A 10,504-nucleotide genomic window follows, 5' to 3' on the forward strand; every position below is an offset into this window, starting at 1 on the left:
CAGAACCTGAAGCAGTGGAGGAGGAGGAGGAGGTTGATGATGCAACCCTTTTAGCTGTTGAGATGATGCCTGAGACAAAGAAGGTGGAAGTGGTGGATTATCTGGAGGGAATAACCGCAGAGATGTTTGGGGACGATGATGGGTTTGACCAATGTGACAATGACATTTACAACGAGGAGGAGGAGCAGGTGGAGGCCCTCCCTGACGCCCACTACGGGCTCCTGGGTAGCGGCAAGGTCCTGCTGCAGCCCCAGGGCTGCATGGACGATCTCCCAGAGGAGGTGCTGAGGCAGGTGCTGTGCCTCGTCCCTGCCCAGGACCTCTACCGCAGCGTCAGCCGGGTCTGCCATCACTGGAGGAACATCGTCCAGGACACCAAGGTTAAACAAACCACTGAATTACAGTAGTTGCTGCAGAAATGAGTTCCTTGTAAGAAAAAAAGTTAATGTTTGAGAGACGAACTTTGTGGTAACACTGTTCTTTTGTGATTGGACATTTGTCGTTCTAGTTCTTCTCAAACTTAGAGGTAAATTGAAGTTAACATTGTTGTTTTGGATGTTTTTGTTTGTGTTCCATCGTGCAGTTTATCCCCTTCAAGAAACAATACTACCGCTACACGATGAAGGAGAAGGAAACGGTGCTGGAGATCAGCTCCGTCCTGAAGAAAAGCGGAATAACAGATCCAGGATCATTACAGCACAGCATACGACGCCTTGTTATGTAAGTCTACATTTCCTTTTAGTAAGGGACATTTCTGTAACAGTGCATACATGAAGAAGAGTCTCCGCTCGGGCTGGGCGATATGGAGAAAATCCAATATCACAATATTTTTGACCTCTATCGATATTGTGCTTGCTAATATTATAGGACTGACTACAGGGCTGCAACTAGCAATTATTTTCATTGTTGATTAATCTGTTGATTATTTTCTCGATTAATCGATTAGTTGTTTGGTCTATAAAATGGTGAAAAATGTTAATGAGTGTTTCCCAGAGCACAAAATGGATTTTTTTCCGATCTAGGTATCTCTGTGTCACTGTGGATCAGAGATTCATTTATTAAATGACTAAATATAATTATATAAAATGACCAATAAGAAAAGTATAGGAATACTGGCTGCATGCATAGATTATTAAATGTTCACTGTGGTAATTATCTTGTCTGTGTGTGTTTGTTTTGGTCAGTTTAATGGCCCAGCATAAGGCCAGAGAGCGGGTGAGGCCGGAGGATGTTCTGGAGCGTGTAAAGAAACATCGGCTTTTCCCTCAGGCCGAAGCCTCCATCAGATTACGCATTCCTGATATTCACAAGTCCTTTAACCTTGGCGTCGAGGTATGACTCAAACACACAAACAAACACTAAGGTCCTCTGATGATCATATGAGAAAATGGAGTGTGTTTGTATGACCACTATGGAAGTCCTTCACATCATTTGTGTCTCCAGGGTCCCAACCCGTACGCAGCCATGGCGGTCATATTAATCCTAAGCGAGAGCGTCGGGGACGTGCAGGCCTTGGTGTCCTTGCTCGGCGGCTGCATGTCTGACAGTGCCATCACAGAGTACCTCAGCCACATGGCCATGATGTTTCTTGCCTTAGAGAGGAGCAACATAAAAATTAGTAACAAGTAAGAGCTGCCAGTGCCTGCAACTTACATCACCACATCATTCTTGTCAGCCTCCCTACAACTGTTGTCTCCGGTCTCTCCAGGTTGCATTACAACATCTACTACGTGCTTCACCTGATGGAGAACGGCCCCTTTTCTGTCAGCTCCGGTCAGAGCGGGTGAGGACCAAGATGCATTAGTTTCACTGCTGTGCATGAGAAATAACGCCGTGGATTGAAGTAATGGATATCTGAGGAGCTTTAGCGTTCTAACACTCATCATTTTTTATGTGTGTTTCTGCTAGGCGACCTCAGTTTCAGCTCACCGGTGAACAGCAGCAGATCCTCAGCCACGATATCCAGGTGGACCACGTGGTCAAGATCGTGGCTTTTGCAGGTACAGTGGAAGCTGCTCATGGCACCGTAGCCATCCACATTCTATAAAATAGCTTTACTAAGTCAAGAATACACTGAAATAAAATAAATAATATAGGGCTGTCAAAGTTAACATCGTTTTAGTGCTACTAATTTCTTTAACACATTAACGCAACTTGCGTTTTTTAGGTTGTTGTGGGCTGAGTTTTAAAGCTAGAGTGAAGATGTTGGATTCATCATATGAAACTAGAAAACCTAAAGATTCCATTGGTACCAACCATGTCATACTAGCTTGTCGCGAAGGAGGTTAAATAACGCTACAAACTTACGCTTTTGGAGAGGAAAAAAACTAAAATACCATGGCCATTTTCAAAGGGGTCCCTTGACCTCCGACCTCAAGATATGTGAATGTAAATGGGTTCTATGGGTACCCACGAGTCTCCCCTTTACAGACATGCCCACTTTATGAAAATCACATGCAGTTTTGTGAATGCAGTATAAATGTGTTATTTCCGCCTATTCTAAAATGATGTATTTCAATATTTCTGCATACTGGGGTCCCTAAACAGTCTTGGAATTACATAAACTGGATATCACTGTAAAGCTGAGACTCTTGTAACTCTGTTATTTACCCTGGCTCGGACCCACATGCAGTGTATGTGTGTAATTGGAACACTTGTTTAAATGTAGTCTGCAACATCACCAGGGGGAGCCCTTTCTCTAGATAATTATTTTCAAGACTTTTTCAGGGACCCAAAAGGTTTTTCCATTTTTATATTTTTACCAAGCAGGGTCTCTATCTCAGGGGTCTTGTTCATGAGTGAGGAAAAAATGGAGCGGGAGATGAACAGGCGGTTCGGTGCGGTGTATGCAGTTATGCGGGCGCTGTACCGGACCGTTGTGGGGAAAAGGGAGCTGAAGTCCGTAAGGCAAAGCTCTTGAATTACCAGTCCATCTACGTCCGAACCCTCACCTATGATCATGAGCTTTGGGTAGTGACCGAAAGAATGAGATTGCGGATACAAGCGGCAAAAATGAGCTTCCTCCGTAGGGTGGCTGGGCTCGGCCTTAGAGAGAGGGTCAGGAGCTCAGACATCCGGAGGGAGCTCGGAGTAGAGCCGCTGCTCCTTTGCATCGAAAGGCGCCAGATGAGGTGGTTCAGGCATCTGATCAGGATGCCTCCTGGACGCCTCCCTTTGGAGGTTTTCCGGGCACGTCCAAACTGGTTAAGAGGCCCCCGGGGTAAACCCAGAACACGCTGGAGAGATTATGTATCTCGTCTGGCCTGGGAATGCCTCGGGGTCCTACGGGAAGAGCTGGAAAACGTTGCTGGGGAGACGGACGTCTGGAATTTCCTGCTAAGCCTGCTGAACCAGCGAAACGGCCCCGGATAAGCGGAAGAAATTGGATACCAGGCAGTGACAGCTTTCTTTGGGTTGCATGTCGGCTCTAAAGTTAACAAAAATATAGGTTTAGTAATACAATGTGAAACATGTTTTGTTTGGTCTCATCATATCTGAAATTTGGTTACATTGTTTGTTTTAAATGGTCTTTAAAATGCAGTAAAAATGTGGTAAAAAGTTTTAGATATAGAGAGTAAATGTTGGCAATCAGTGTTATCAGTGATTGCTGAGTAAGGTGTGATGTGGGCCAGTCATGCCGATCAGAGGCACACAGTGTCATAGCTCAACGGTCCATGCCGTCCTGCCACAGGTACGGGGAAGACGACCACGTTGGTGAAGTACGCCGAGCAGCGGCCACACCTGCGCTTCCTGTACGTGGCCTTCAACAAGTCGGTGGCCACCGAGGCGCGGCGCCGTTTCCCCAGCAACGTGGCCTGCAAGACCGTCCACTCATTGGCCTTCACTGACATTGGGAAGAAGTGAGAAGTTACTCCTCAAGATGCTCATCTGATTTATCATAAATTCTTGAGGTGTTTTCCATTTTAAAACCGCATCGCTTGTCGGGCTCCTGTGATCTTCCCCGCTGCAGTTACCATAATCGTCAGAAGCTGACCTTTAACTTGAAGCCGTTCTCCATCAACTCGGTCTTGCCTCAGGGCCGTGGCGGCTTCGTCAGAGCCAAAGTGGTGATCTTGACTCTCAACGCCTTCATGGCTTCAACGGACGAGACCATCTCCATCAGACACGTCCCCAGCTTCCACAAGTCCAAGGACGGCCACAGGGAGTTTATACTTGATAAAGAAAAAGAGGTATGAACACGAATCATGTGAGCAAGTGACACACTGCGTATCTTTTTAGTGTGAATAAATAATAAGAAAGAGCACTGCAAGGTCCTATTTAAACCGTTTGTCTTTTTATTGGGCAATCCTAGTTGTTTGTGCAAGACGCGCAGAAGATCTGGACCCAAATGACGGACCTCAGCGTGACCAAAGTGGACGCCTACTACATGGTCCACGACGGTACACCAACTGCAAATGAGTTAAATGAATATAAGTCATTCTGTTCTAATATTAGAGCGATGCTGCACAGGTGTGTCAACAGAACTTTTCATTCTCAGGTTACCTTAAGTTGTGGCAGCTCCAAAAGCCGAAGCCCTGCTTGTCTAACCAATACGACGTCCTTTTCATCGACGAGGCCCAGGACTGCACTCCAGGTAATGATGCGGTAACTGTTACACACAGTCCAATGATTGAGGAAAAGTTACTTTGTGATGGTGACGGCGTCTTTCTTCCTCCCTCTCAGTCATCATGGACGTGCTTCTGTCTCAGCGCTGTGGGAAAATCCTGGTTGGAGATCCTCACCAGCAGATCTACACCTTCAAAGGAGCCGTCAACGCGCTGAACATCGTTGACCACACGCACATCTTCTACCTGACACAGGTACACACACAGACTGGTCAGGGTGCCTGTGCTGTCCTAATGTTATGGCTGATCGGTGTACAGAACCTTTAGCGGTTTGGTGCAAATCAGAAAAATTAACCTACTGATGTCTTTGTTCAGAGCTTTCGGTTCGGTGCTGAGATCGCCTACGTGGGCGCCACCCTCCTCAAAGTGTGCAAGGGAGTGGAGAAGATTCTAGTGGGAGGAAAGCAAAAAGGTAAATACTGCAAACTTTTTAATATCTTATCTACTCAGAAACACTCGAGGTTCTTCAAAAATATAGATAATATAATATGAAAATGTTAGATTTCCACTGTTTTGTTATCATGTCTGTGTGTGCCACATGTCCACTGTGTAGGCGGTGTGTGTGACGAGACCGCGGACAAGGTTGGAGAAGCTTTTAGGGCGGGTGTCAGTCTTGGCCGGGGGACGACGGCCATCCTGTCGAGATGCAACCTCACGGTGTTCAGCGAAGCCGTCCGGCTCACCGATTCCAACCCGCAGTGCCGGATCCACTACGTAGGAGTGAGTGTATACTAACGGACACAAGGAAGTAGTAGCAAGCATATTTGATATCATGTGAAAACACATATTGATCAGGCACTTACAGGTGTACCTTTTCATTCAGGGTGTCAGCGGTATCGGCCTGAATAGGATCATGGACATCTGGCAGCTGATGGAAGGAGCGAAATGTGAGATTCACACACGCCATTTCCTAGGGGTGCCGCGATACGAGACCGCTACGCCCCTAATATTTACCCTTTTGAGTTATTTCCTCTTTTTTTTATAAAAATACTGACCCTTTGACATTATTGTTGAATTTGCTCTGCCTTCAGTCATCAGAGATCCGTTGCTTCGCTCCTTCGCCAAGAAAAACGACAACGCCTTCTGGGCCTTGAAGAAGTACGTGATGCAGACCGAGGACATGGAGCTGGACGCCAAAGTCAACATCGTTGAAAAATACGGAAAGCGCATCCCCGAGCTGGTGAAGCGCCTGGAAAGGTGCTCTGAGGAGGACTTCCACAACGCAGGTACGCAGAAAATTAAATCTTAAATTGATTACTTAAATGAAGGCCTTGACACGTATTGGTTTAACAAGGACTGAAAACAAAAAGATGAACTCACAATCACCATCTTACCTTTTTAAGAATGGTGTTTTTTCTGCTCTGATACAGTAGTTTAAGTTGTTTATAGTTAACTTAACTATAGTTAATAATAATGTTTTTGGGGATTTTTTTTTAAAAAGAGGACCTATTATGCTCATTTTCAGGTTCATACTTGTATTTTGGGTTTCTACTAGAACATGTTACATTCTTTAATGTTCAAAAAGAGGAAAAGGACTTCAAGTAAGGTGTTTCAGGCAGTTCAGGAGCAGTGTTTCTGTGGGGGGGAGTAACTCCCTTTGGCGTGGACTTTGTGCTTTTTAACTCTGCAGACCTTTTACATGCACAAAAAACTATATAACCCACTAAAGGAAAGGGAAAAGCAAAAAAACATTTTCTGTTGATTTTCACGGCCCCTGTGGACAAAATCAGTAGCGTTTCCGAGCACCAGAGTTCCTTTAGAAAACTCTCATTTAACTGCAGCAGGCTCTGACAGTCTGCCCTGCGCAGTCCTGGTTCTGGTTCTCCTGTACCTCCCTTCCCCCTAGCAAGACCAGCGATACCGCCTGGGTCTCCAGCAGCGTGGGGTCAGTGCTGGCTCCTAGCGAGGTGAAGCTCTGCTCCTGGCCACTGCTGGCGGGCGCGGCGCTCTCCACCTCCCACCGCAGCTCCCACTGCAGGTCGAAGGCGGCAGCGAAGCTTGAACTGGGTCTGTCCGCGGTGGGCTGGTCACTGCTGGAGTCTGAGCTGAAGGAGTTTCTGGTGAACCTTCATGAGTTTGTCTGATTTCCCCAGAATCAGACCCGGTGGCACCGATGACAAGCATTAAGAATAACTACAGTATATAGAAATAGTCAATCTTCTCGCTGATGGTCTCGTTTACTTATGTAGGTCATTTCGAGGCTTCAGTATTAAATTGAGATTGTTACATAGCCAGTTAAATGTTCCTCGTTGGAAACCTATATTTTAAATTCTTGTAAAACGGTATATTTCACATGGATGAGTCGTTTTTCTTTCCACCGTATAATGAACCCGACTCAGTAAGGTTGTTACCAATGTTGCTGTTTTGTTCCAGACTTCATAATCGGAACGGTCCACAAGGCTAAAGGTCTGGAGTTCAACACTGTGATGGTCACCGATGACTTCGCCAAGGTTCCCTCCTCAGAGCACAACCTGCAGTTCAACCCCGACTTCTCCTTCGGTATGCTTCTTTTGACCACTGTCTTTTCTTTTTTCACAGTGTAGGTGTAAGTAGATTTGAAGTCCCTCTAAAAAAGTGGTTAATATTTGAATACTTTGAATGTTTCTCTTCCGTGCTCAGTTGATATTCCTGACGATGAGTGGAACCTGCTGTATGTGGCGGTGACTCGTGCCAAGACCTCTCTGATCATCACTAAGACCGTCCGCCGCATCCTCACAATCGCCGGGGTAAGACATGATCACACACTCCTTGTCCTAAATGCTTCTGCAGGTTCATTCTTGCTTGAACATTGTTCCTGCATATTGAAATCACAGCCACTGTTAAATATTAATATTCATTAGAATGCAACGACGCACAAACATCTGCATATATTTACAGGTAGTACAAAATATTAGTCATTTCCAATTTCTTCTAGTCTTATTCCTCTTGTTAAATAAAGTGTGTTCTTCGATGACTCGTCGCCACCACCTCCGTCACTCGGTCTTCTTTGAGCGTCTTCTTACGTAACTGTCGGGATGTTTGTGGTCGTGTTACAGAGAAATAGGATGTCGTTAGTTCCTTGTCACACACAATCACGCCAACAGGATTTAGGTCAGCTTTTTCCCTCATTGTCTATTCAGGAGCAGTTTCACTTCCTTGTGGTCTGGCTAAAGACTACAGTCAATTTAAAAGTAGGTGTGGTGTTGTAGTGCTTGTAATGGGATTCATGGAGAGTCGACGGTTGGTTAATTCTTTGGGTAATTCAGGAATGTCATCAAATCTTACAATTGTGTATTTCTGCAGGAGCTTAATGGAGTGCTCTTATTTAGGGAAATGCTCGGAAATGTCCCACAGCGGAAGCAGTAAGTCAAACACAACTCGCTATTTAGTCTTTAAGATTTCTCAGCCAAGAAGTTGTATGAAGCCCGGAGGAGTAGACTAAGTGCTTTTAGAAAGCGCGGACTCCCAGTTTGATTCGCCACATCTGCTCTGCGGATTTCACAGCTGAACAAACTGAAGCTGAATTTGTGTACACGTCTTGTTGGACTTGTCTTTCCTTGTTCCCGTTGCCGTCATAATGAATTGCTGTTAATGGCGCCGGAACATCGTAAAGACAAAAAAAAACACCACTGCTGGAACCGCAGTTTAGCGGGATGTAAATGTTGCATTATCGCCCATTAAAGATGCACATTGAGGACATGAATGAGCACTTTGTCTACTGGAAAAGAAAAAAAACATTTCCCTCTTGGACCACAAGCTTCGAACAAAGAACTACATTATCTGCCAATGGACTAAAGCGGTTAATCATTGCAGCACATATAGCCAGTTGACTTCTGTCAGACTCCTGCTGTTCTCCACCTTAGAGAAAAGAAGCTATAATACAGTGGGAGAACAATGAAACACTGATACGATGCATCTGCAGGAGAACTCAGAGACTCTGTAGTGTATACATCTCAGACAGCTAGTGTGGTCTGGAAGCACATTATTCAACGGGCCCACCATCTGGTCCGTCTTTTGAAAAAAAAAAAAAACACAGCTGCTTGCCTCAGACTCCCAGTTCTTCCCAAAGACCAAAAACTATGTTGAATGTGAAATACATAATATTGGATTCTCGAGACTTAGCAATACTAATAACTTCCTGTCATCTCCAGGAATACTTCCTGAAGTCGGAGATGCCCAGCACCTTGATGAAGGCGGGCAATCCTCTCCCCTGCTGCGTCTCAGAGTGTCCCAACTGCACCACGCCAGGCTCAGCCTTCATCATGTGCAAACAGCAGATGAAATGTGTAAGAACATCCTCACTAAGACATGCTGTATTTTAAAGGGTCACAGTAATTTACTGTTAGCCTTAAAGCGGCAGTAGGCAGAATGATTTTGGCATTATTGGGCAAAAATTCCACAATAACCTTTTTCAGCATATTTTAATTCAAGTGTTCTGAGAGAAACTTCTGTACCTCCTCATGGCTCTGTTTTCAGGCTTTAAAAAATCTCTATCCTATTGGCTGTTCATTCAGGAGGCAGCTGTCAATCACTCGCAAACTCCGCTCAAACGGTCAAACTCAGGAGCGCTGATCAAACGTGAATTAATTTTCTGTTACTGTAATGCCTATTTCTCTCCTCAGATGTTTTCAGAATCATCTTGTAGTTGCTGTAAAATGAGAAAGTTTGCTCCGGCTGGTGGGCGGTGCTTGGTATTTCCTCAACTGTTCTCAACATGGCTGCCGGGTCACAAACTTTCTCATTTTACAGCTAAACAGTACACTACAAGATGTTTCTGAAAACATTAGAGGAGAAAAATAGGCATTACAGTAACAGACTATTGATTCATATTTGATCAGCGCTGCCTAGTTTGACCGTTTGATCAGAGTTTGTGAGTGATTGACAGCTGCTCAGAGACGGCAAGGCTCCAGCTCGGCTCTGATTGGTTGTTTTCCTCCGGTCTGTGAAATCTTGCAGATGTCATTAGGAGCACCGGAGGACACAGAGGCACATGATTTTTTTCAGCTTACCTGTCTCATGCACTACTGTCAAGATATAGTGACGTTTATAAAAATAACTTTTTTTTACAGCTGCCTCTGTTGAATGAACAGCCAATAGGAACGCTCTCTCTCTGAAATGACCTGTGATTAGTCAAAGTCTCACGTCACAGGCTAGACTCTCTAAAGCCTGAAAACAGAGCCATGAGGAGGTGCAGAAGTCTCTCAGAACATTTGAATTACAATATGCTGAAAGGTTATTATGGAAATTTTCACTCAATGATGCCAAAAATATTCCACCTACTGAAGCTTTAATAAGCCAGTTAGCATTTTGTGAAGGTTGCATTTTAAAAAAAGGTCTAAAGACGGAGAAATCACTTGCTATGATTTTTAATTCTCCCTCATTTGTCTTTGTCCAGTCCGATGGCGTGTCCGCCGGCGGCCCGTTGTGCGAGAGGTGCGTGTGGACCCGCATCGGGTCGACCGCCTACCTCATGACCGACGACGTGCTCTCCATGGCTGAAATACCGCGAAGACTCGGCCGGCAGGTCCACCACTTGTTCCTCTTGGCGCTTTTCTAAGCGCCAAGAGTCGTCTTCAAGGACTACTTAAAACCCGTCTTCTTTTGTGCCTCGCTGAAAAAGGAACTTTTAGCAAGGAATAATGTTCTGAGCGTCGGCTCACCAAAGATACACTGAAACAGACTGAAAAAGTGTTTTTAATTTTTCTCTGTAACAGACAAGAACATGTTTGCAGTGTGACCATTTTGTCTTTTTGTGTGTATTTTTCTCTCTGCGAGATGAAGGGAATTGGATGTTGTGATATCCAGTTGCCCGTTTAGAAAGGTGATTAACAGCCTATAGCTGAATATCTCCGTGTGAATGTGTGACTCTGTTTGAGTATTAAAAAAAAAAAAGAAAACTG

General features: G+C 44.9%; 1 protein-coding gene across 1 annotated transcript in view; it reads left to right on the forward strand.

Moving 5' to 3' along the window:
- Window positions 1–10,504, forward strand: part of fbxo18 (F-box DNA helicase 1) — a 13,227-nt gene extending 2,723 nt beyond the window's left edge. Inside the window, exons 3-21 of the mRNA XM_037760885.1 lie at window positions 1–380; window positions 584–720; window positions 1,185–1,332; window positions 1,444–1,625; window positions 1,709–1,783; window positions 1,909–2,000; window positions 3,692–3,860; window positions 3,971–4,190; window positions 4,313–4,400; window positions 4,499–4,594; window positions 4,684–4,820; window positions 4,941–5,037; window positions 5,179–5,345; window positions 5,449–5,512; window positions 5,657–5,851; window positions 6,999–7,124; window positions 7,245–7,351; window positions 8,756–8,890; window positions 10,000–10,504. The exon at window positions 1–380 is cut by the window's left edge and continues 195 nt beyond it. Coding sequence (XP_037616813.1) covers window positions 1–380; window positions 584–720; window positions 1,185–1,332; window positions 1,444–1,625; window positions 1,709–1,783; window positions 1,909–2,000; window positions 3,692–3,860; window positions 3,971–4,190; window positions 4,313–4,400; window positions 4,499–4,594; window positions 4,684–4,820; window positions 4,941–5,037; window positions 5,179–5,345; window positions 5,449–5,512; window positions 5,657–5,851; window positions 6,999–7,124; window positions 7,245–7,351; window positions 8,756–8,890; window positions 10,000–10,161 — 2,777 coding nt within the window. The 3' untranslated portion in view covers window positions 10,162–10,504. The remainder of the gene's footprint in view (window positions 381–583; window positions 721–1,184; window positions 1,333–1,443; window positions 1,626–1,708; window positions 1,784–1,908; window positions 2,001–3,691; window positions 3,861–3,970; window positions 4,191–4,312; window positions 4,401–4,498; window positions 4,595–4,683; window positions 4,821–4,940; window positions 5,038–5,178; window positions 5,346–5,448; window positions 5,513–5,656; window positions 5,852–6,998; window positions 7,125–7,244; window positions 7,352–8,755; window positions 8,891–9,999) is intronic.

Source organism: Sebastes umbrosus, chromosome 23 (genome assembly GCF_015220745.1).
Source record: "Sebastes umbrosus isolate fSebUmb1 chromosome 23, fSebUmb1.pri, whole genome shotgun sequence".
In the NCBI taxonomy this organism is placed as follows: domain Eukaryota; kingdom Metazoa; phylum Chordata; class Actinopteri; order Perciformes; family Sebastidae; genus Sebastes; species Sebastes umbrosus.